Below are 25021 nucleotides of genomic sequence, written 5' to 3' on the forward strand. Positions count from 1 at the left end.
TTTAACTGAGGGGTACCAACAATTTTGTCCACGTGTGTACTAAACTATGACGTTTTCGGTCACATTTGGGAAGATATACTAAACAGTGATGTTTTTTTCCACATTTTGGATGACATACTAAACTATGATGGTTTTGGTCAGATTTTGGACGACATACTAAACTATGACATTTTTGGTAACATTTGGAAGACATACTAAACTATGATGTTTTTGGTCACATTTTGGACGACATACTAAACTCTGACATTTTTGATAACATTTTGGACGATATACTAAACTATGACGTTTTTCGTCACATTACTGACGACATACTAAACTATGACATTTTTGGTCACATTACTGACGACATACTAAACTATGACATTTTTGGTCACATTTTTGACGACATACTAAACTATGATGTTTTTGGTCACATTTTGGACTACATACTAAACTATGACGTTTTTTGACATTTTGGATGACATACTAAACTATGACATTTTTGGTCACATTTGGGAAGACATACTAAACAGTGATGTTTTTTTCCACATTTTGGACGACATACTAAACTATGACATTTTTTCACATTTTGGACGACATACTAAACTATGACATTTTTGGTCACATTTGGAAGACATACTAAACTATGATGTTTTTGGTCACATTTCTGACGACATACTAAACTCTGACATTTTTGGTCACATTTTGGACGACATACTAAACTCTGACATTTTCGGTCACATTTTTGACAACATATTAAACTATGAAATTTTTGGTCACATTTTGGACGACATACTAAACTATGATGTTTTTGGTAACATTTTGGATGACATACTAAACTCTGACATTTTTGGTCGCATTTGGGACGACATACTAAACTATGACGTTTTTGATCATATTTTGGACGACATACTAAACTATGATGTTTTTGGTAACGTCATGTCATGTACTTTTTTATAACGTAATGTTGTGATGTTTTTATTGTGACTTGCTGGGGGACTGCAGATGAAAATTAGCTTAAAGCTATCTCTGGTAAAATGCATCGAATGGAAACATTTATGTTTAATATTGTACATGGTCCCTTCTTAAATAAACTCATAATAACAATAATAATAACATTTTGGACGACATACTAAACTATGACGTTTTCGGTCACATTTGGGAAGACATACTAAACAGTGATGTTTTTTTCCACATTTTGGACGACATACTAAACTTTGATGTTTTTGGTCACATTTTGGACGGCATACTAAACTATGACGTTTTTGTGACATTTTGGATGACATACTAAACTATGATGTTTTTGGTCACATTTGGAAGACATACTAAACTATGATGTTTTTGGTCACATTTTGGACGACATACTAAACTATGACGTTTTTGTGACATTTTGGATGACATACTAAACTATGACATTTTTGGTCACATTTGGAAGACATACTAAACTATGATGTTTTTGGTCACATTTCTGACGACATACTAAACTATGATGTTTTTGGTAACATTTTGGACGACATACTAAACTATGACGTTTTTCGTCACATTTCTGACGACATACTAAACTATGACGTTTTTGATCATATTTTGGACGACATACTAAACTATGATGTTTTTGATAACATTTTGGATGACATACTAAACTATGATGTTTTTCGTCACATTTCTGACGACATACTCAACTATGACATTTTCGGTCACATTTTTGACAACATATTAAACTACGGTATGATGTTTTTGGTCACATTTTGGACGACATACTAAACTATGACGTTTTTGTGACATTTTGGATGACATACTAAACTCTGACATTTTTGGTCCCATTTGGGACGACATACTAAACTATGACGTTTTTGATCATATTTGGGACGACATACTAAACTATGATGTTTTTGATAACATTTTGGACGACATACTAAACTATGATGTTTTTGGTAACATTTTGGACGACATACTAAACTATGACATTTTTGGTCACATTTTGGACGACATACTAAACTATGATGTTTTTCGTAACATTTTGGACGATATACTAAACTACGACGTTTTCGGTCACATTTGGGAAGACATACTCAACAGTGATGTTTTTTTCCACATTTTGGACGACATACCAAACTATGATAGCCTAGCCATGCTACACCCATGTTTCTGACGGCACAAGGGTCTCGGGAAGCTCGACAGGGAGGGAGGCAGGCTAAAAGGTTGTCTATCAAATCCCTCTGCAGCAATTGGGTAGTTATACAACCAATCAACGCAACGAATAGTCTGACGTAGTTCCGAGAGCACCAGCGGATTGTGGCTAAGTCCCATTAGCTTCCCATCCAGCGGAGCCGTGGAGCCAACTGGTATATTAAGGATTTGCCATATCCCGTCGGCATAAGTCCAAATACGTCTTTCTTCTCAATGAAACACTTAAGTGCCGTCCTTTGTTTATCTTTCAAGTTGAATTTTAGCTTCAAGTCTTTAAGGGCTGTGGCCAAAGCCGAGTCCAAAGATAACTGTTTATTGTGCGCCGGTTGTTTCTATCAGAATCGTCACGCCTCTGTCACTTAGTTACGCCCGCCGTCTGACTCTACACTTCATGATGATTGGTCCGGCCAATTTTAGGAGAATCCAGCCTCGAGCCTTATGGAGGGTAACTAGACCCACCCTGACAGAGAATTAAATTCGTTGCCGTGGGTTGTCTAGCGCGGTTAGGCTAAAACTATGACGTTTTTGGTCACATTTCTGACGACAAATTAAACTATGATGTTTTTGGTCACATTTTGGACAACATGCTAAATTATGACATTTTCGGTCACATTTGGGAAGACATACTAAACAGTGATGTTTTTTTCCACATTTTGGATGACATACTAAACTATGATGTTTTTGATAACATTTTGAACGATATACTAAACTATGACGTTTTTCGTCACTTTACTGACGACATACTAAACTATGACATTTTTGGTCACATTTGGGACGACATACTAAACTATGACGTTTTTGGTCACATTTCTGACGACATACTAAACTATGACGTGCTTTACACATTTTGTCAACATACTAAACTTTTACGTTTTTTTTTTTCCACATTTAGGACGACATACTATGAGGGTAAGTAGAGAAGAAAGCAGGAAAGCAGGGAAAACCTGCAGTAAAATGCCTTGAGCTAGAATGAAACTGGTGTCTTTAGTGCAGTCCTGTTAATGAGTTTCCCTAAATATCGCTTGATCTAAATATGTTGCGGTTGGCAGGAATTAATGGGACACACAAACACTCCACATTTTAATAATTTGTTCCTTATATCATTTCCAACTGATACATCACGTTCATTTTGTAGTAGGATCACAATCATGTGATCGTCAGCAGGTAACTGACACAGTGTTTACTTGTTGTCATGGTTACAGCGACGCCATGCCGACAGCTATATCTCACAAAGGGAAATCCTTAACAAAGCCGTGGACCCACACTATAAGCTGCATCACTGTGAAAATTTAATGAGGTGGTCCTTGTAGCATTTCTGACTTCCCCGGAACATTTCATCCAAATCTGTTAGTCTGTTTTTGAGTAATGTTTCACACAGACAGACAGACAGACAGACAGACAGACAGATTAAATATATAAACAGACAGATTCACAGATAAACGTACACTGATCGTCACATAACTCTGCCATTTCTTGGCAGAGTAATAACTATACAGATTATTTATGAGTAAAATTAATTGCACTATAATTACATCAGTTTTCAAATTATACATGTAGAAGTCTCACTCTAAAAGTATTTTTCCTGAAACAAAGTAATCGGCATTTGATGTCGTTCAATTCTTTCTGAAAGTAGGATTAATGTTGACACTGTGAATGTTGATCCGTGGACGAAAATTCAAGAGAAAAGAATCTGGAGAACTGGAGTTGTCGTTAGTAGCGTCCGTTGTACATGCGCGGTGGTTCACTGGCCAGCTGCAGAGAACAGGAGGAAATATTAGTCATGGCTGCAGCTGGGTGTGTGTTCATATCATCATCATCATCATCATAGGACTGATTACTTACCGCCACTGATGCCCTGACGCCCTGAAGCTGGAAGAAGACCTTTGCTCCTTCTTCTGGACACACAGCCTTGATTTGATCTCTAGTCATTTCCAAAAGAAGTCTTCCTGACAGCACACCGAGGCTGCTCACAGTGCTGTCGAAGGCATGAAACAAAGAAAATCCATCTTAATCCATGCAGTACAAGTTGTATTTAAAGTGCAAACATCATGAAGTGCCACTCACATTCTGGAGAAACCTTTGGACTCCAGCCAGGCTCTGACCTCTGCAGGCGAGGAGGCCATGTCCAGAGTCACGGCGCCGCGATTGTCCCGCTGTGAGGGAGTGTAAAGGTGTGATGAGTTTCTGATCTAAGTACCACATTCCACAACTACAACACCAAAGAATCAGAACACATTTGAGAAAACGGGAACAGAGTCAGTGATCTTCAGTCCACTTGTAATTTTTTTCTACAACACACATGGTCGCCTGCTTTGGCTTATCTGTCAAATGAAGTTGTTGCAGAAAGCATCAACTTAACCCTCCCGTTGTCCTCACTTACGGGCACCAAAAAATGCTGTTTGGTTGTGTGAAAAAAATTCAGCCAAAAAAAAAAATTCCCCAGATTTCGGAAAATTTGCAAAATTCCAATAATTCCTTCAAAGTTTCCCTCAAAAGTTGTATTTTTTTTTAAATCCCTCAAATTTGGCAAGAAAATTCTTGCAAATGTTTTCAAAAAATGAGTAAAAATCTCCCCAAAAAATCCTAAAAATATCTAAAGTGGTTACATATATATCAGTAAGACTTCTTATATTTTCTTTAAGAACATTCACCAAAAAATCAACCAAAATCCAGCAAAATTTTCTGGATTTTGGTTGATTTTTTTTGTGAATGTTCTTAAAAATTTTTTTAACATTTCTCTTTTTCCACCAAAAAATTATAAAAATTTCCCACAAATGTTGAAAATGTGGACATCAGAAGTTTCACTGTGAAAGTATTGTTTTTTTCCCCACATTTCAAACTTTAAAACAGGTCAATTTGACACCCAGGACAACACGAAGGTTAAATCAGATTATTTACACTGCTCAAGGTGTGTTATAGGTCCCCCCAAAGTCTGATAATCACCTGATTCTCACTTCCTGTTCTGAGCTGCATCGTCACATTGTGTTCGATCATCTTTGTGTTCTTTTCATTTGCATTCAAACCAAATAGAATCTTTGTTTTCGGTACATCTTGTGATCTGAATGTTGAAAATGGCAGAATGGCTCCCACCAGTGATGCATGGAGATCTCACAGAACTTCCTTATTAAAACTTCTTGTCAGACTTCACATATTGACCCATGTGGTCTTTTCTTAGATACATTCACTGCTGTTTCAAAGTTTGGGGTCACTTAGGCCATTTCATGTTTTCCATAAAAACTCACATTTTTATTCATGTGCTAACAAAACTGCACTAATCATCAATTTCAACACCATTAGCTAACACAATGTAGCATTAGAACACAGGAGTGATGGTTGCTGGAAATGTTCCTCTGTACCCCTATGGAGGTATTCCATTAAAAATCAGCCGCTTCCAGCTGGAATAGTCATTTACCACATTAACAATGACTAGACTGTATCTCTGATTCACTTCATGTTATCTTCACTGAAAAAAAAAAAATTTCTTTCAAAAATAAGGACATTTCTAAGTGACTCCAAACTTTTTTTTTTACTTTTTTTTTTTTTTTTTTTACAGTTTTTAAGTCTCCTTAATAATTAGTCATTTTATTTAACCTTCTATGATTGTATACTTCATCATATGTGTGAAAACACAGAGAAAATGGCCTGCTTGTACAAACACCAGATTCAAATTTCTGACAAGAGGTGTGAAATCTGCGAGGTTACTCAGCAGAGTGACTCACCGGTAGATCTCCCATGGGTTCTCTGCCATCCATCGGCTCCAAAACATTCTGAGGAACGTTGCCTTCTTGGCCTTGTGTGTTACGAACGAGCCACCATCGCCTCGATTTGCTGATCACCTGTAAAAGGAAAAACCTCTCAGGAACGCTAATAGTGACAGTAAAGACAGCTGTGACTGTGACCGTGGTGAATATTAGATTTAAGTGGAAAAAGCCTCTCAGAACTAATGTAGCGTGAACATTTAGGATGTCATTAGGCCTGGATATTAGTTAATGTCTGATTAGGTTCTAGTTTCCGCTGGAAGCATTTCAGAAGCAAGATTTGTTTTGTATCACTGAATAATTGCAGCACTCTATTGTCAGTTAAAAGTTTACATGCATTGCTTAAATTGCACATAAAGTGTAGCTTTAAAGTGTTGGATGTTAAAGAAACTCTGATAAATGGAACATCAGATCCAACTGTTGTCTTTGCAGAAAAGAAGTAAACCTTTTTTAAAAGTGGCAATATATCACAACATTTAGAATTTTAACTCTTATCTCATGATAAGCAGCTCTAAATAGCTTTTATTTGTAACAGCAGTCCACATCGTGACACACAGGATTAGTAGGATCTAATGCTGCTTCAAATGGATGTGACCACATTTGGAACTTATTTTTCTTTCTTCGATTTGCTGATCAAAGTTCACTCTGTACAAGAGCAAGCAAATGACTGAAGCCAAGTGGACTTCAGGCAACGTCTGGAAACAATTCTGGGACGGCTTCTATTAGTGGTGGTCGCTGTTGAAATCCAAATCCGACCCCAAAGCCAGTCTGGACCGGTTGTTCTAACTTACCACATTTTACTGATGTGACAAGTCCCTTAAACCTGGTTGACATTTAAGATCTTCCAGTGCTCACTGTGACTTTTACTTACAACTACAAACAATCTTGGCACTTTGTTGGACGTTGCAAACAGAAATGAAACCACAACACCTTTGTCCTCTCACCTGCACCACCTCGTCCTTGATAATGCTCAGCTCCTGGCTGTTCTTGGCCGAGAAGTTGTAAATAACGCGCATGAACTGGGTTGGCTCGGAGCGGCTGAAAACAAAGCAGAGAAACGCTTTAAAGACATGTCAGCCCTGAATGGGACCACGAGGCGGTGTTTGCTGCTGTGGAAAAATGCTCACTATGCTGGAGGCGGTGAGGGACTCCACGAATCGTTGGCCGCGTGCTGTAAAAGGCATAAAAATACATGGTGGTGAAAATGAATAAAACCCTGTTAGCAGCCTCACTGGAACTATTTTTCTTCCCCCTGTTGCTTTGAAAACTGTCATATTGAGAGGTGCTGATTGCTAGATGGTAGCTGTGATCATAACTGTGAACGCCACTTAGGAAAACTGTCAATCCCTTTCAGTGCTGGTAATATAATTTCAGCTGCTGTCAACATCAGCTAATGGCTAATTGTTACTGCGGTGTGAAAACAACAGGACTCGATCATTGGCGCTGTAATGTGCCATATGAAAACACTAACGAAGTGACAGCTGGATGTGCAGCCTCGACAGGTACGTAATATCTCTGTAAACAGTCCTAAACAGCCAAACCCTCGTGTCGTCCTGCGAGTCAAAATTGACCCGTTTTAAAGTTTGAAAATGTAGAGAAAAAAAAATTCACAGTGAAGCTTCGGATGTCCACATTTTCAGCATTTTTGGGAAATCTTTGAACATTTTTTGGTGGAAAAAAGAAATGCTAAAAATGTTTCTTTAGAATTTTCACAAAAAAATCAACCAAAATCCAGCGAATTTCGCTGGATTTTGGTTGATTTTTTGTGAATGTTCTTAAGAAAATATTGCAAGTTTTACTGATATATACAGTATGGAATCACTTTAGATATTCTAGAATTTTGGGGGGGAGATTTTTACTAATTTTTTGAAATTATTTACAAGAATATTGTTGCCAAATTTGAGGGATTTTTTTTTAAAAATTTAAGGGAAACTTTTAAGGAATTATTGGAATTCCTGAAGGTTTGGGAAATTTTTTAGAAATTTGGGGGATTTTTTTGCTGAATTTTTTGTATTCTTTTCAGTCAAGGAAACAATATTTTTTGGTGTCTGTAAATGAAGACAACAGGAGGGTTAAAGCTGCTGAGACGACATCATTAGACACTTTATTTAATGAATACCCTGTTTGGAGGCGGGCCATCAGGGAAGTCTTGAGGGGGAGGCGGGAAGCGCTGGCTGTTGCTTCTGCTGAACGAACGGCTCTGAGAAGCAACTGAAGGAGGAAAGTAATTGGGGGCAGGTGGCTGCCAGCCATCGTAGAACTCTGGGATGTAAGGAGGGACATGAGGACCGGTCCATTGAGACCTGTGAGGGAAGAGACCAGGAATCTGTCAGCCAACTAACAGAAAAAAAGATATCGAATTATAGTATTCATGTTATGTTGTACTGTCGGGGAGGTACTTTTCGAGAAGATGTCCTCTGTTTATTTTGGTTTCTTTTGGTTGGATGACCATGAAAAACTAATTATGTTTCAGAAGAGGAACTTTTTTCGTAGCAGAATTTCTTTGCCAGACCTGGGATAAAAGGCAACGTATTTTGTGTGAGAACTGAGCAGCAGAATAAAGTGTGTAGAAATTATTTTAAATTGATAAATTTCTAATTTACAATCTGCAATTCTGTTAATGTCTTCTCTGTGATTTTTACGCTTTACAAGTCGGGCCGGATTGGACTCTGTGGCCGGCCAGTTTTGTCCCACGGGCCACATGTTTGACAGCCCTGATGTAAGGTAACAGGGGTCATTACTGAGATAACAACATGATTTGTGATAAATAGACTATAATAAAGTGCCCATATTAGCTATACACTCATGTGTCTTTTTCCTTTATTAGCTACACTGCAAACATTTACTCTGGACCAATGAAGATATCTCAATAAAGACATGAAATAAATTATTCTCAACATGCTTTCATTGCACATGCACTATAAGGTGTAGTAAATATAAAGTTACAGCCAGCAGACTGAGAAGATAAAGACAGAAAATAAGAAGAAAACACAATCCTACAGCTGTCCAAAGGTTAAATGAATCTATCTACGAGCAGCTCTGAAGCTCACTGACCAACATGTAAACAAAGGGTTAAAAAAAAGACAAGTTGTGGTTTGACAGCGAGTCAAAATGAAGTCTCTCGGCGCCCAACTGGCTGAAGGAGCAACCTGTGAACGGGGGCTATAATCCCCGACCCAACAGCCTGGGTCTGATTCCAGCTCACGGCCCTTTGCTGGAAATCTTCCCCAGATTCTTCTCCCTACTTTCCTGTCTGCCTCTCTACCAGCCTCTCCAATAAAGCCAAAAAAAAAGACTCTCCACTGGTTGCTTGGCTGTAACTTTCTGATTTTAGATTGTTTTATCTTCTGACAGAGGCAGGCAAGTAGTTTAACATTCAACGGACTGACGTTTCCTCTCTTTGAATGCTACGTAAGCCATTCACTAATTCTGTACTGATCAGTTAGCAGCTCTTAAGAAAGGCCTTTGGGTTACCAGGTTTGTGGAAAACCCCTTTAGCTGATGTTTAATCATATATATATGTGGTGTTTTGGCAGTACAGTGTACTATTAACCCTTGTGTCGTTCTGCAGGTCAAAATTGACCCGTTTTAAAGTTTGAAAATGTGGAAAAAGTAAAGTAAAGTAAAAAAAGTAAAGACAACAGAAGGCTTAACTGATCGAGGGTGTCCAAATTACAGTGTTTTTTGTTGCCAAACATTTAGAATTTACCATCACAACTATCTAACATTTGTTCCTTATGTCACAAACACAGCAAACAGACGCACTACACCCCGAGTCAGGGCGTGACAGGGCCAGTGTAGGTGCTCTTACAGTCAGAGGACCATTTATGAGAGGGTCACGAACTTTCTGAAAAGACTCGTGTATGCGTCAGACGCCTAAAAAAAGCTGCCCTACCTGGAGATGTTCCAACATTCTCCCAGAAACCTCCACAGCTGGTCCTCCTCGGGGCTCACCACCTGGTTGATGAGCCCCACGGCCTCCTCGGTCAGCAGGGGAGACAGCACAGTGGGAGGAACTTCTTCGGGATATGGACGAACTATCTGTGGAAATGTGGCACAGAGGCTCAGTAGAGCAGAGATTAAATGACAGAGAACAACAAGGGCCTTAAACATGGACAAAGGAAAGCGTACCAGGTTTAAACAGTTGAAGAAGATGTGGACGTAATCACCAGCACTGGTGGTTTTCAGCATCCCATCCAGCTGGCCCTGTGATATAATGAAGAGGTTTCAGTCCAATGCTTTTCTGGCTACAATAAAACATTCCAGCTTCGGTCAAACTCTTTACAAAACCACTTGGGTCAGCATAAAATCTGTGGGAACAGTTAACCGAGCAAGTATTTACCAGAAGATTGAATCCATATTTGACTTTCTGAAGACAGAAGATATATTCCTCTATAGGCGGCAGAATGGGACCTGGTGCTGCAGGAGATGAAGTTAAACACTCAACACACATCTATAACAGACGTTACTTTTAGAATTACACTGGAAAAAAGCCCCCCTCAAAACAAGAAAAAAAACTGATTTCAAAGAAATTTTTACCTTGAAATAAGTGAGAAAAAAAATCTGCCAGTAGAACAAGTGAAAAATGGTTGGGTAAGATTTCTTGAAAAATAAGAATCTTGAGATCCGAAAATTGTCTGGGAAAATTTATTTTAAGCTCCTGTTTTCTTCATTTATGGCACCAAAAAATATTGCTCCTTTGTCTGAAAAAAATCTAAAAATTCAGCAAAAAATCCCCAAATTTATAAAAATTTGCAAAATCTTCAGGAAGAAAAGTTTCCCTTAAAAGTTTTATTTAAAAGAAATCCCCAAATTTGGCAAGAAACAAAATTAAAAAATAAAAAATCTAAAAATTGTAAATATTTTTTAAACAATGAATAAAAATCTTCAAAAAATCCTAAAAATATCTAAAGTGATTACACATATATCAGTAAAACTTCTAGTATTTTCTTTAAGAACATTTCTTTTTTTTCCACCAAAAAATGTTAAAAAATATCGCAAAAAAGTTTTAAAATGTGGAAGTTTTCACTGCGAAAATATATATATATTTTCCCCACATTTTTAAACTTTAAAAAGGGTCAATCTGACCCGCAGGACGACACGAGGGTTAAAACAAGATAATTTCAAGATTGTTTGACTTAACAAGACATTTAAGATGCGTTGTCCTAAAACAAGTCCCTCCATCTTGCTGAAATGTCACTTGTTGAGTGAATTTATTTTAAATCAAATGGGATGAGACATTTTGACTAAAAATAAGACAAACAGACTTGGTAAGATTTTGAGTTTTTGCAGTGTCTGTGAGAAGACAAATTAGTCAAGGACATTACCAGAATTCTTTAAGTTCTTCTTGTCTCTTCCTTTTTTCTTTTTCTTGTCTTCTTGCGGTGGCGGTGCGTTCAACACAGCCAACAGTTTGTTGATGAAGATATCCAAGTCATCTAAAACATGGTTTAGAATCTCCTGTGGCGAGAAATAGACGAATGAAGTGAAACTGTGTGAATCAAAAACATGTACGAACAGGTTTCCCTTGAGATGACTCATAATTAGACAGTTTTGATTTATTGTCAGTTGATTTAATTTGCTAACTATCGCAGCACTGACCGTTTTCCTTTCTGTTTCAGCCTTCTCATGCATCTGAAGGTCATGACGATCAGGAGGGTAAAATGTTTCCTCTGGTGAGCTGTAGATCCCTGGTGGAGGCGTATTTACTGATTGGAATAAAGAGGAAACAAATCAAACAGGATGTGGACACACTGTAAAACACACTAGAGAGAGTTTATAGCTTAACTGCTGAGAACACGTCCGTTTTGTTTGTTTTTTTGAGGAAATTAAAAATGTGCCAATCAGTTGTAGATAAGCATGATTATGTAAGATATTTATTTGGATTATTTAAAAATATTTTCAACGTAAAGGACCTATAAAAAAAGCATCCCCTCCTTGAAAGTTTTCCTTTTTTATTTCAATTCAACACTGAATCATTGCCGATTTAATGTGTGTGTGTGTGTGTGTGTGTGTGTGTGTGTGTGAGGGGGGGGGGAATTAAAAAAATAACAAAAAACTCTTTCATGTCTAAGTGAAAACTGATTTGATAGATAGACAGATGGATGGATGGATAGATAGATAGATAGATAGATAGATAGATAGATAGATAGATAGATAGATAGATAGATAGATAGATAGATAGATAGATAGAACTCATAATCCCCACACATCCTGACAGAGCTTGGGCAGTTTTGTAAAGAAGAATGGGGTAAAAAAAAAAAAAAAGACGTGAAATCTTTCCACACAGGCTCAGTGCTGTAACTGCAGCCAGTAAACTAAAGCCACTAAAAACTGGCCTTAAGAGAATGAGTATTCATGCTTCACTCGTCACTTGTTTTATGTTTTTTATTTTTAATTGACTGTCTCATAAATTCTTATCAGAAAAATCTACTTAAATTGTTAATGATTCAACGTTGAAGAGCAATAAATGACGAAAACTTCCAAGAGGGGATGAAGACCTTCCGCAGGTCTTATACCTGGCTCTCTGTTGCCCCACAGTGGGGGTGGATGGTTCAGTGGTGACGGGGGCGGTGATTGCTCAACAGGACGGGGATTAGGGATCCGGAAGTTTCCTGAAGCACGTTGACCGATGATATTTTCGAGATGACTCCTGAAAACATGAACAGATTTCTAGACTTGTCTGCTTTGCTGCGGATGTGATTTGATCTCTGTTTGTATTCTAACACCATACCTGATGTCCTCTCTGCTTGGTTCCACATCATCACTTCCACCGTTTCTGATCATCTTGTCCAGATCACTCTTTATGTCCTGTGCCTGGTAAAACAAACCTGGCTTTAATCAGCTGCCTCCATCTATGCTGCTGTGATGAGGACTACAAACATCCTCCCTTCTCTGGAGGTCCAAGTAAAGCTCAGGAGCTCAGCGGTGGTTCTTGTGAAATGTGACTCACCCCGGTTTCCTCACACTGGAACAAGAAGACCTGACGGTTGCGTTTGCTGTGTTCCTGAACAGTTAATGTCAGCACGGAGTCGTAGGCGCAGCTTTCCAACACGGCTTTGGTTTGTGTGATGGAACTCAAACTCATCGAATCCAGCTCCGTCTGTACAATAAAGATTGATCAAACACAAGTTAACCTAAGAGAATACACAGCTAATAGTCTATACTGTCTGAACATTAAAGTCAAGCCAAACATCTAATATGTTGTATTGTCACACTCTTAGTGCTTATCTCCATCTTGATGGTTGGTTGACTTAGAAAACGGCTCATATCTTATATATAATACACTGCAAAAACTCAAAATCTTACCAAGTCTATTTGTATTATTTTTAGTCCAAATGTTGTATCCCACTTGATTTAAGATAAATTCACTTAACAAGAGACATTTTAACAAGATGGAGGGACTTGTTTTTAGACAATGCATTTTAAATATCATGTTCAGTCAAAGAATCATGAAATTATCTTGTTTTGAGTTGAATTTACAAGAAAACACAAAAAAAGTTTAATACATTTCAAATTAGGAGATTATGTGAAAGCAAAAATCTACTTTTGAATGAAAAACTGCTAATTTTGTAGCATTTCTGGCTTATTTTAAGACACTAAGACACTAAGCTTGACAATCCTGGTAAAATACAGCTTAATATAGGTTTTCCCAGCTAATTTTAAGATCTCAACATTCTAAATATCATATCTTATTTTTAGAAATCTTACCAAGCCATTTTTCACTTGTTCTATTGGCAGATTTTTTCACTTATTTCAAGGTAAAAGTTCCTTAAAATGTGTTTTTTTCTTGTTATGAGAGGGGCATTTTTTCCAGTGTGCTTATACCTATACTTTTGGAGTATCTCATATTTTTCGTAAGTACACATAATTATGCAGAATTTTCTTTTAAGATCTACAGTCATTTTAGGCTATGTTAAATTTCAGTTAAAGCAGTTACTATTGTGCAGTTTCGCTAACTGATTATCCTTCTGGTGTGTACTTTTGGCTCTTCTTGTCAGCCTTTAATCAGTAGTGTGTTTCTGAATTTGCAGCAAGATCCTTCGAGTTTCTACAAGAACCTTACTACGTTTATGTTGTTGTTTGTTCAAGAACTCGATAAAACCTTCACTTCAAATCCATCCAACACCTTAGAATTGAACCAGAACACTAGGTTGAACTGAAAAGCTTTGGGGTCAATATATAATTGTGGGACTTTTTGTATCATAGTCGATATTTTTGCTGTTTTCATTCCTAAAGTCAACATGGCCGTCTATAACCAAACACCACATGGCATATTTAGCGAAAGATTCTTCTACATATTATATGTATAATTGAGTAAAACTGAAACGGAAAGTTATTTATGAAGAAATTCACACTTGACTCACACACTACTTTATATTAAATAACTCAGAAAGCCTTGGAGTCTTTTCTTCAGGAGGAAATGACATCATGTGGAGCAGGTCATGTGATCTGGAATTAACACACTTCCTGGAGAGGTGTTTTTGTGATGAGGAATTTAGCTGAAAGTGATTTCTTGGACACAGATACAATTTGTTATTTTCCATCTAAAATGTGATATATTGCCAAAAAAGAAATATCTGTCATGATTATCTCAACTTAATAAAAAGAACACAAGCAAAACTATTTCTGAATCAGCTCATTTTATTATTTTTTATCTAATTAGAAGGTGGTTGTTATTAAATTGTGACCGTTATTTAGTTGACATTTTAGTGATATCCAGTCATTTTTTATTAATAGATGATTGTTCTATAACAAATAATGATGGAATTTGTAAAGACATGATCATAATGAACATAAAACCTTTTATTTTTTACTTTTAATAAAAATGTATGCAAGATACATCCCATGGACTTCAAAAGTCCCTCAATTATATATTGACCTCGAGACAGCAGGTATGGAACTTTGCTTTTGCCCACACAGTGTAGTTTTATCTGAAGAATGCAGCTTCTAGGCACTAATTTGCCAGGTAATAATTCCACCAACCTTGGTTTCGATGTCGCTGAGAACAAGATATCCCCTCTGAACCTCCATGATCATGTCTTGAGGCCACAGGCGGCCTTTGGCATCCAGCCTCTTGAGCTTGGCCACGCAGTCGTTCTCTGTCCTCAGGTCTCTGCCGTCCAGCTCACAGGTGAACAGATGCTGTGGAGTCAGACAGGAGGGTTTCAGGTGAGGAGAGCTGAAAGGTGTGCAGTTACTGACGTGTTTGTCTCCATGCTGGCGTAGATTTACCTCCACTCTGACGTGAAAGCCGTCGGATTGTCTGTTCAGCTTGTCCGAATATTCTTTTCTCTGCACTGATGTAAAGAGCAGCTGTGAACATGTTTTGTTCTCACAGTAATTAGCATATAATCACTGGTGTCTTTTTTAAAATGTGAACATACTGTATATATTCCTTCCACTGGGTCTGGACATGTCGTTTCTCTGCAGTGGAGACGGCTTGAGGTCATCGTTATGGAAAGTACGTCTCTGCAGGTTGAAGTCTTCCTGTGAGAAACCCCTGAACAACAATAAAAGGTGTCTCATCAAACAGGGCAAGTGGGGTACATGAGTCAACAGCTTGGGCATGTTACAGAGTTATAAAATCGTCACAGTTTCCAGTACAGCGACCTGGAGATAAGCTATCCACAGTTCAAGACTCCAATCAGCTGCAGAGTGACTAAGCAACAGTGTTGTTTTATCATTTAAGGGTGTAAACTGGCATGTCAGGTGTTGTAAAGACGTACCAATAGTCCTCAGAGCGCTAAACCAAACGGATACATGACTGGTGAAGCATGTGGGGAAGTTTTTTATGTACGATATGAGAACATTAACCCTTGTGTCATCTTAAAGTTAGAAAATGTGGAAAAAATATATATTTTCACAGTGAAAACCTCCACATTTTCCACATTTTTGGTAAACCCTTTTCTTAAAGAAAATATTACAACTTTAACTAACATATGGAATCACTTTAGATACTTTTAGGAATTTTTTTTGAAAGATTATTATTTGTTTTTTGAAAATATTTACAATTAAATTTTTTTTAATTTTATATCTTGCAAAATTTGTTTATTTTTTTGGGGGGGGGATAAAACTTTTAAAGAAAACTTTTAAGGAATTTTCCTTTCTGAAGATTTTGCAATTTTTTTGTAAATTTTGGGAAATTTTTGCTGAGTTTTTGAATTTTTTTCTGACTTTTTTTTCTTATTTTAACACACACATTCTTTTAACACAGTATTTAGGAGTACTTTACTGTCCCATACGTGAGGAACAAATAAAAGTACTTCAAAAATACAACGTTCTTTTTAAAGTTGTTTGTCTTTTTGTGTGTAACTGGTTGTCTTGCTTGGTTGTCATTTTTAAGCTGCTTGTATGCCCTTTTAATTGCCCCTTGGGGACAAATAACGTTTTTTGAACTGAACTGAATTGAATAGAAAGGGAACAATATTTTTTGGTGTTGTAAATGAGGACACAGGAGGTTTATGACTAAAAAAAAAACACTCTGAGGAATGAATAAAAACTTCTAAACAGGTCCCTGAAACCTTTTGAAGACAACAAAGCTGTTAAGTCGGTGGTGGATTTGTTCATCTGGGTCAGCTTTGTTTTGTTTTGTTGCTGTTTTTGTACTTTTATTGTAATTTCTGCCCGCTATAATTGGTTTAGCTCTTGTTCCACCTTAATCAGGAGATTTGTAGGTAATGAGACATAAAGATGTGTCCTGTTTGTTTCTATTAGTCATATTTTTAATTTAAAAAATACTTTTACTGACCTCGGGGAATAGGAGAAAGGACTGTTTCCATACATCCTTAGTCGACACTGCTTCTTTCTTCAGACCGGTCAGAATCACTTTGAAGTTGTTTCAACCTAGAAGAAATGACGTCTCTGAAGCTAACCAAGTGACGCAATTCGTTACTCAACACAACAGATGACATGTAGATTCTCTCTCCAGTTAACCCACAAAACATCTCTTCTAACCAGATTGGACATTTCCACATTCTGAAAAAATAAAACCTAGTTTCAGCCTCAGGGGTTTAACTGCTACAGTTTTGTGTTGTCTGGTGTGTCGTGATTCTTCTACGAGTTTTATCATTTACAATTTTCCTGATTGGAGAGTTGCTTTGAAGTGGAATATGACCCTCCTGTTGTCTTCATTTGCCAAAAAACATCGTTTCCTTGTCTGAAAAAAAAAAATGTAAAAACAAATTCAGCAAAAAAAATTCCTCAAATTTCTAAAAATTTGCAAAACCTTCAGGAAAAAAATCCAATAATTCCTTAAAAGTTTCCCTGAAAAAAGAATTTTTTAAAAAATTCCCCAAATTTGGCAAGAAAATTCTTGTAAATGTTTTCAAAAAATGAGTAAAATCTTCCAAAAAATCCTTAAAATATTTAAATTGATTACATTTGTATCAGTAAAACTTCTAATATTTTCTTTTAACCCTCGTGTCGTCGTTTTAAAGTTTGAAAATGTGGAAAAAAATATATGCTTTCACAGTGAAACTTCAGATGTCCACATTTTCAATATTTTTGAGAAATCTTTAAACATTTTTTTGGTGGATCAAAGAAATTTTCAGAAATTTGGGGAATTTTCTTGCTGAATTTTTGAATTTTATTCAGACAAGGAAACAATATTTTTTGGTGTCTATAAAGGAAGACAGCAGGAGGGTTAAGAACAACCAAAATCCAGCGAAACTTGCTGGATTTTCTTTTTTTTTTCTTCTGTGAATGTTCTTAAGAAACATTCTTTATTTTTCCACCAAAAACTGCTCAAAATTTTGCCAAAAATGTCGAAAATGTGGACGTCAGAAGTTTCACTGTGAATTTTTTATTTTTTTTCCCACATTTTCAAACTTTAAAACGGGTCAATTTGACCCACAGGACAACATGAGGGTTCAAAGCAGGCAGAGGCAATAACAGAGCAAAACAAAGGCACTGCCCGGTTAATCAGTTACCAGAACTGTAATAAATTCAAGGTTTAATTCAACAAAAGCTTTCAGTACTTAAACTATCTTTAAGACTTTTTCTTGTGTCTGTACAGAGCAGGGTAATTAGTGAACCTGTGGAGCCGGTCCTGCTTTAAAGCATCGATTGGTTGAGGCATAAATCTAAAACACAAACACCTGCAGCAGCTCTGAGCACACACAGCAGCGCCACAGTTTATTTTAGATCAAGTGTTAAACCAGTCACGTACCTCCTGGACTGTACGAGGACGTAAGATGAGCTTTTCTGGCAACAACAACCCGCTTTCTGTGAGGGCAAACACATTTCCATTTCAAAACAGGATGTTAACGCAGCCACCAGTAAAGATTTGTTGAATTAAACCCCCCGATCAGCATTTTTAACAGAATCACACAGTATCCAGTTACCTCTCAGCTCGGCTCCACGGTCATTGCCGTTTTTCAGAAGGATTTAACACCAACTCCTCCGACAGCAGAAAGCATCTGTCCTTCCCTCACCTTACCGAGAAAATTTCCTTTACTTCCGCTTGAAAGCACCAGGATCAAAGTGCAACGATGTGACGGATCCAGAGGGTGGGCCTGCTGTATCGTGCCAGATCTGTGGCTCATTCTGAGTCCAAAGGTTCAGAGGTGCTTCTCAGTTCCTCCTTCAAGCCGATCAAAGGTCTTAAGCGCTCTAGAAAACGCTCAGCTTATGCAGTTGTCTACCCCAATCATATTCTAATATGGCTATAAAACTAGTGCTGCCACCCAAAAAATGCAGTGAAATGTGAACAGAAACAAAAGAAAATCACTTGAAGCGGAAAAAATTCAAAGACCAGTTGAAGTTGAATAAGAGAACCATTTATTTTACCATCTGCTGACGTGTAAATACTGTACACACCCATACTATGGACAGAGACAATCCTGTAGAGGAAATAGTTTATTATGAAAAGAAAAGTGGCGGCTCGTCTTGGGACAATGAGTTGGGGACTGAAGCAGGCGTCTCTGGAGCAGCCACCGTTTAGACTGCAGCTTTGGCCTGAGTGGTCTTCGCCAGCGCCTTCAGGTCTGTGATGCATTTGGCGATGCTCTCCTTCTCCTGAGAAACGACACAAACACAGATATTAAATTATACGGTATGAATCATACAAGACAGTAAAGAACAGGGCTTCAAGCGTCAGTTTAGCAGAGTAGAAAACAGCTTTATCAACTTATGATTTTAGAGTTAGAAATTGGTAACAAAAGAATATTTTTTTTAGCCTCAAACAACTTTTTTGTATTGTACATAATCCAAATACTTTGCTTGAATGTGGCACATTTTACGTGTTAAATCACTAAATACATGATGAAAGAAAACCAAATAATTATCATTTTATAAATGATGTTTACACATTTGTTTATTTGTATTTTTCCATTTGATAGTTAGAGCAGATATGAAACCACAGCAGACACACAATGTGCAGGAAAAGTCTGCTCTAATCATGTTTGAAAAACTGTGGGTAAAAAAAAAGCTTTCAGACACTTAAAATTTTACACAATCTCAAATATTTTCATGAAATATCTGTGTAAAAATCCTTTATGTGTTTTAAAGGGTGTGGACATATTAGACGGACACAAATAAATACAAATTAGATATTTTGTTTGTTTACAAGAAAAACTAACCAAACTAAATTCTACCAAAATGACCAAATAATCCAAATTTGATCATTTTTAAGTTTTTAATGCCTTTTGTAGGATTTATTTAGTATTATGGATGTTATTGTACTATATATGGGACGTCTGAAAACTTTTTTTCCACCACTGTATATTTGAATACTAGAAAATGATGTTTTAAACACTGATGTTCGGCTGAATTAAAATGTAACAGTCCTCTATGCATTACCAGTTGTTTGTGGCCTTAATGTTGCATCTTTGAGGTCTGTTACTATTCCTTAAATGTTTCAGTAGTGTATACTGAGGCTTATTTAATGTTTATAAGTGAAAAAAAAACATCCAACATGACTCCTTGACTGCAAAAACAGACAGTCGGATTATCGGTCATGTAGCCAGAGAGTTCAAAAGACAAGCAGCTACGTGTGTGTTTAACTCTCATGTTGTCCTGTGGGTTCAAACTGACCCGTTTTAATGTTTGAAAATGTGGGAAAAAAAATCTATATTTTCCCAGTGAAACTTCTGATGTCCACATTTTCAACATTTATGGGAAATCTTGGAACATTTTGTGGTGGAAAAAAAATGTTAAAAATGTTTCTTAAGAACATTCACAGAAAAATCAACCAAAATCCAGCGATTTCTAACCCTTTTTATGTGAATGTTCTTAAAGAAAATATTAGACGTTTTACTGATATGTATGTAATCATTTTAGATATTTTGAGGATTTTTTTGAAGATTTTTACTCATTTTTTGAAAATATTTTCAAGAATTTTCTTGCCAAATCTGAGGGATTTTTTAAAATAAAAATTTTAAGGGAAACTTTGAAGAAATTATTAGAATTTTCTTTCTGAAGGTTTTGCAAATTATCAGAAATTTTGTGGAATTTCTTTGTTGAATTTTTGGATTTTTTTCAGACGAGGAAACAATATTTTTTTGGTGGCAGTAAATTAGGACAACAAGAGGGTTAATGTTAGGCTTTAATGGTATTAGCTCAACCCTCAAAGCTGATTAATAACATCTGAAGGATGAATCTGCACCTTCAAAAAGGTCTTTCTCCCCCAAAAAAGGTGGTGAAATGGGGCACAATCGTCTATATTTTAATCAGTCGTCATGTAATCAGGCAGCAGAGAACACTAAAGCTGCCCGATCATAAAGACTAGATGCTAATCTAAGTGGGAGAGGCGCAATTAAACACAAACAAACACCAGAGCTGAGAGTCACGACTTGGCTGGAGGCTTCAGATAAAAACAGACCGACCTGCTGAGGAGTGATGCTGCTGATGACGCTCTTCTCCACCCAGTTGACCATGTGATCCTGCTCCATCTGACGGTGGAGGTTCTGCAGGGCGATCTGATAGTCCAGGCGCCTCTTCACCTCGTTGGTCACCATGTGTAGCCTCTCTCTGTAGTTGGTCTCCAGCAGCATAGCCACGTTGTTCTGAGAGGGAAAGAGGAGTCAGTGTGAGTCTTTGTAGCTGTTCTATCTGGCCTTTAGCTGCTCTTAACATAGTGGAGCAATATAAGCCATGATGACGGTTTAAAAGTGAAGATACTAGCACTGCAGCTCCAGACGTTAAATTAAAATTCTTTTGAAAACATAACACAAAGTAAACAAAATAATGTACAAATATAATTCCAGTCAAGACTAACTAAAAATCAAATGAGTGCAGCCAGAATTCAGACACACTAAACTGTGGAAAAGTTTTGGGCCACTCTAGTGGATTAGAAGGGATCTGATCAGTTCCAAAATTTACACCAACCCTGAACTTACAACCAGAGTCGTAAAGAAACTGTCTTCAAGAACAAGAACTCCTGCAACAGACTGAATAGCTCCCACAGAGCCGATGATCTTCAGATCTTAAAGTCAGTCTTTGATCAAATCATGTGATTCTGAGAACTGGAACTACTTCAAAGGCAAAAACACGAGTTATTTCAACTGATGAATAAAAACTATTCATGTCATGAGCTTTGATGTCTCTTTCACTTTGCTTTGGGCACCTTAAACATTTCACCAATATAATAAAAATATCTCTTTAAACAGGCTGCTGATATCTAGAGAGAGCAGAAAGTAACTTATCTAGATTTGTGGTACAGAAATGTGTACTCACTCAGATCAGTTTCCATAATGAAAAACACTGTAGGTTCTTAACATTAGCATTCAATTTAGTGAGATAAATTAGATTTTTTTTAAATGATAATATTTAAAATTCTTTGGTAAATTCACATCATAAATCACACTGCAGGGTCTTGACTTGAACATTTAAACTACTGATAATACATCCTACATAAATAACAGTGATGTGGTTTTACATTTATTACTTAGAATTACATGATAAATACGTACAGATCACTGTTTATTCAAATCATCTGTTTTTGGTATTTCTTATTGTAAGTACATGTGTTTGGTTTAATCTCAGTATCCACAGCAGTCCTGACATATTTATTTCATTTACCCATACAATATACAGTTTTCCGATGAATATGCACATTACTTTTTTGCACTAAAAACAGCATTCTCTACTTTTTGCACTCCATCCTCATCTAGCAGTTATCACTTTGCACTACTGTGTTTATATATTCCTTTCTAGCTTGTAAATATCTGTATATATTGTGTTATATTTATTGTTACTACTATTTTTTCCCTGTTTTTCTTTCTATGGTTTATTTTTTATTATTATTCTCTTTCCTTATTTCTAGAGTGACACTAAAAGCCAAAACCAAATTCCTTGTATGTTGTGTGTGTACTGATTTGCCTACTTCACTATGCTGTTGCAATCTTTACCTGACGCCAGTAGAGGCTGACAGATGCCAAAGATTACTCACTGTCCATTCAACCGGGGATAAAAACAGCCGCTGTCGATTGTCTTCAAGTGTAAATATGTGGGTAGCAGTAAAATACGATCAGTGAAGATATTTGAAAATACAAATGTGAAGGTCGGTGTTGCTTACCCTCTTGGCGTCGAAGAGCATTGATCTTCCCTCTACCCTCCACTGTTCCTTCTTCTCATCCTCGATGGCCTGAGCCAGGCTGGTCATGGCGAGGTCCTTCACCTCCTGAGCCTTGGCCACTTTGTCCTGGGTTGAAAAAAACGAAGCAGATTCTCACGGCTGCTTGGAAAGATCGTGCACGAAACAGATGACCAATGAGATCATGCAATCTATGAAATCTTTTCTTTTTTTAAAGTTATTTTTTGGCCGTTTTTGCCTTTATTTCAGTGCACAGTGGGGAGAGAGAGACAGGAAATTTGGGGAGAGGCATGGGGGAAAGACATGCGGTAAATGGCCATGGGTCGGACTGAAATCCATGACGACTGCACCGGGACTAAAGCCCTAGCTTATGGGTCAGTTGAGCTACAGGAGCACCCCAAATCTATGAAATCTTTATTTGAACCCTTATATTAGCTTGAAAAACAATATAAGAACACAGATCTGTGTAGCTGCCAGCGTACCTCGTTTAGTTTGTCAGCAAAAGCTGCAACACTTGGACCGAATTTCTTGATACTGTAGATGATGACGGTGATTATGGAGGCGGCAGCAAACGTCTCGTGGTTAACAACGTAGATTTCCTTGGAAAGCATGTAGAGAAGGAGGCCAGTGCCCAGCATGTAGGGTCCTATTGAGGACAAAGAAAAGATTATTCACGATTGGCAGAATTTCTTTCAGTGATATTCAAGCTGCACCTTATTTTTGAACAAATTATTACCGTAAATGTGGTTGTTAAACACTCAAATCAGAGACTGTATTTATGTAACAGAAATGAAACTTAAAGTGCTGCCTCTACTACAGACCTGTGACTCCAGTTTTGGGGTACAGAAGCTGGAACAGCTCCTCTGGGATGATGCCATGGCGAACTTTGCCTCCCTTCTCCGGCAGAGCGGGCACTGGGGCCTGACTCTGGGACGATGTGTGCAGAGAGCGGGATGCATGCACCAGGCTGAAGGGGACGACATTATTAATAGCACTGAAAAGGACACACACGGTTGAATTCATGTTCTTTATGGCTATATCATCATGTTAAGATAAGATGAGACCAGATCTACTTTATTCATCCCAGAGGAAATTATTTTGCCAGACTACAGTAAACAATAAGCAAAGATTAGTGGAATATACACAATTACACAGAGGTTTGTAGCAAAATAGAAATAACAAAGAATACAAAATACAAACGAAAGTGTTTGTGTGAAGTGTCTGTGTGTCTTAAGTGTGTAAAGTGTCTAGAAAAAATAAAAACTTAAAATAAATAAGAAAATTAAAATAATACAAGTACAAGATGTAAACTGTATACTTGTACAAATAAGAAAGATTAGCAGAAAATGAACTGAAGTACAAGTAAACAGATGCATTGCACTTGAACCATGATAATGCAGATTGTGAGTTAGAGAAGAAACTAATGACATTGCACATGGAAAAGTTTGTTGATTATGCATCCCTTCTGCAGAAGGGCGATGAATTGCACAGTCTGACTACTCAAGACAATAAGATTTGACAATATGACAATATGACACATACCCAGCTCCAATGGGGCCACTGCCTTTCAGGGCACGGCCTGCAAACAACAGAAAAATGTTCAAGTGTAAAGCTCTGACTTCTACTTGTTTTTATCAATATCTAATTTACTTGTTGCTTTTATTGTTATTTAACACTTCTCCCAAACAAAAGCTGAACACTATAACCTTGACAATGGAGGACTAATGCATGACTGTTGCATTAAGCTGCAAAAATTTCAACAAAGTGTGTCTGAATACCTGAAAAGTTAGTCTGTATAACTTTAAATGAGCAAAGGGTGCAGTTATTTAAGTACAGCAATATAACTCAATGTCTAGTAGCGATTTGGTAGGTTTCATATTAAAAGCTTTAAAAGGCAGAGAAATAAAAAGTCGTTTTAGGTGTAGGATGTGTAGGATGTGTAGTCTACGAAACAACAAAAGCAGAAAATGAAGTAATGCTAGCTGTCAATAAGGTGACATTTGCAAACGTGCAGCGCTAACGTTAGCTATGTTAGCTTCCGTTAGCTGTAACCAAACAGCAGCGGTGTCCTCTGAAAACACAGAAACAGCAAACCATTCAGGGGCATTCCTCATTATTGTTGATACAAATACACATGAAATAAACTAACTATAGTTTCAGAGCAGAAACACAGCTTATGGTTATACTAGTTACTAGTTAGCATTAGCATGTCTCATTCAATGTGCGGCCTTCACTTTACCCTTCAGCTTCACATTCACTTTAAACTTCAATTTATCCGGCTTGACAGTTTGGTCACGTAGGTGTAAATAATGCTTTACTACGTTGCTAAAAGCTAATTTAAAGCATACCTGAGACAAAGACGAGTCTGGACAGCATGCTTGAAAGATGAAGTGCCAAGTTGTTGCTACACCGGGCACCCTTAGTTCGGCCTTTCCGTGCCCTTCTGCAAAGAGCCACAAGGATAGCGGACAGACGACAAGTCCTCCTAAAACAACGCGAGATTTGAGAAGCGAGTCGTCACGGAACGCGAGCACTAGATGTCGCTGCGTCCAAAGACATAACT

General features: G+C 37.3%; 2 protein-coding genes across 4 annotated transcripts; both read right to left on the minus strand.

Moving 5' to 3' along the window:
- Positions 1-3233: 3233 nt before the first annotated feature.
- On the minus strand, positions 3234-18428 carry eps8l3b (EPS8-like 3b). Of its 3 annotated transcripts, none has more exons than XM_051950070.1 (20): positions 18269-18428; positions 18094-18149; positions 16675-16769; positions 15311-15426; positions 15159-15223; positions 14910-15068; positions 12877-13026; positions 12658-12740; positions 12443-12576; positions 11526-11632; positions 11252-11384; positions 10267-10343; positions 10056-10130; positions 9820-9965; positions 8044-8227; positions 7052-7095; positions 6869-6962; positions 5886-6002; positions 4231-4319; positions 3234-4141 (listed from the first exon to the last, which is right to left on the minus strand). In XM_051950070.1, exons 3-20 carry the CDS (start codon positions 16707-16709, stop codon positions 3877-3879), a joined length of 2073 nt encoding a protein of 690 aa, XP_051806030.1. In that variant the 5' UTR covers positions 16710-16769; positions 18094-18149; positions 18269-18428; the 3' UTR covers positions 3234-3876. The 3 variants fall into 3 exon arrangements, with proteins under 3 accessions (XP_051806030.1, XP_051806029.1, XP_051806028.1); XM_051950069.1 differs by having other exon boundaries at positions 3234-3918; positions 4009-4141; positions 9820-10130; positions 18269-18427; XM_051950068.1 differs by having other exon boundaries at positions 9820-10130.
- A 259-nt stretch (positions 18429-18687) lies between these two features.
- atp5pb (ATP synthase peripheral stalk-membrane subunit b) lies at positions 18688-24950 on the minus strand. Its single transcript, XM_022205338.2, has 7 exons — positions 24807-24950; positions 24001-24037; positions 23280-23425; positions 22941-23104; positions 22441-22566; positions 20750-20929; positions 18688-18941 (listed from the first exon to the last, which is right to left on the minus strand). The coding sequence occupies exons 1-7, from the start codon at positions 24832-24834 to the stop codon at positions 18864-18866; spliced, it is 759 nt and encodes a 252-aa protein (XP_022061030.1). The 5' UTR covers positions 24835-24950; the 3' UTR covers positions 18688-18863.
- Between the last annotated feature and the right edge of the window lie 71 nt (positions 24951-25021).

Source organism: Acanthochromis polyacanthus, chromosome 6 (assembly GCF_021347895.1).
Source record: "Acanthochromis polyacanthus isolate Apoly-LR-REF ecotype Palm Island chromosome 6, KAUST_Apoly_ChrSc, whole genome shotgun sequence".
NCBI lineage: Eukaryota > Metazoa > Chordata > Actinopteri > Pomacentridae > Acanthochromis > Acanthochromis polyacanthus.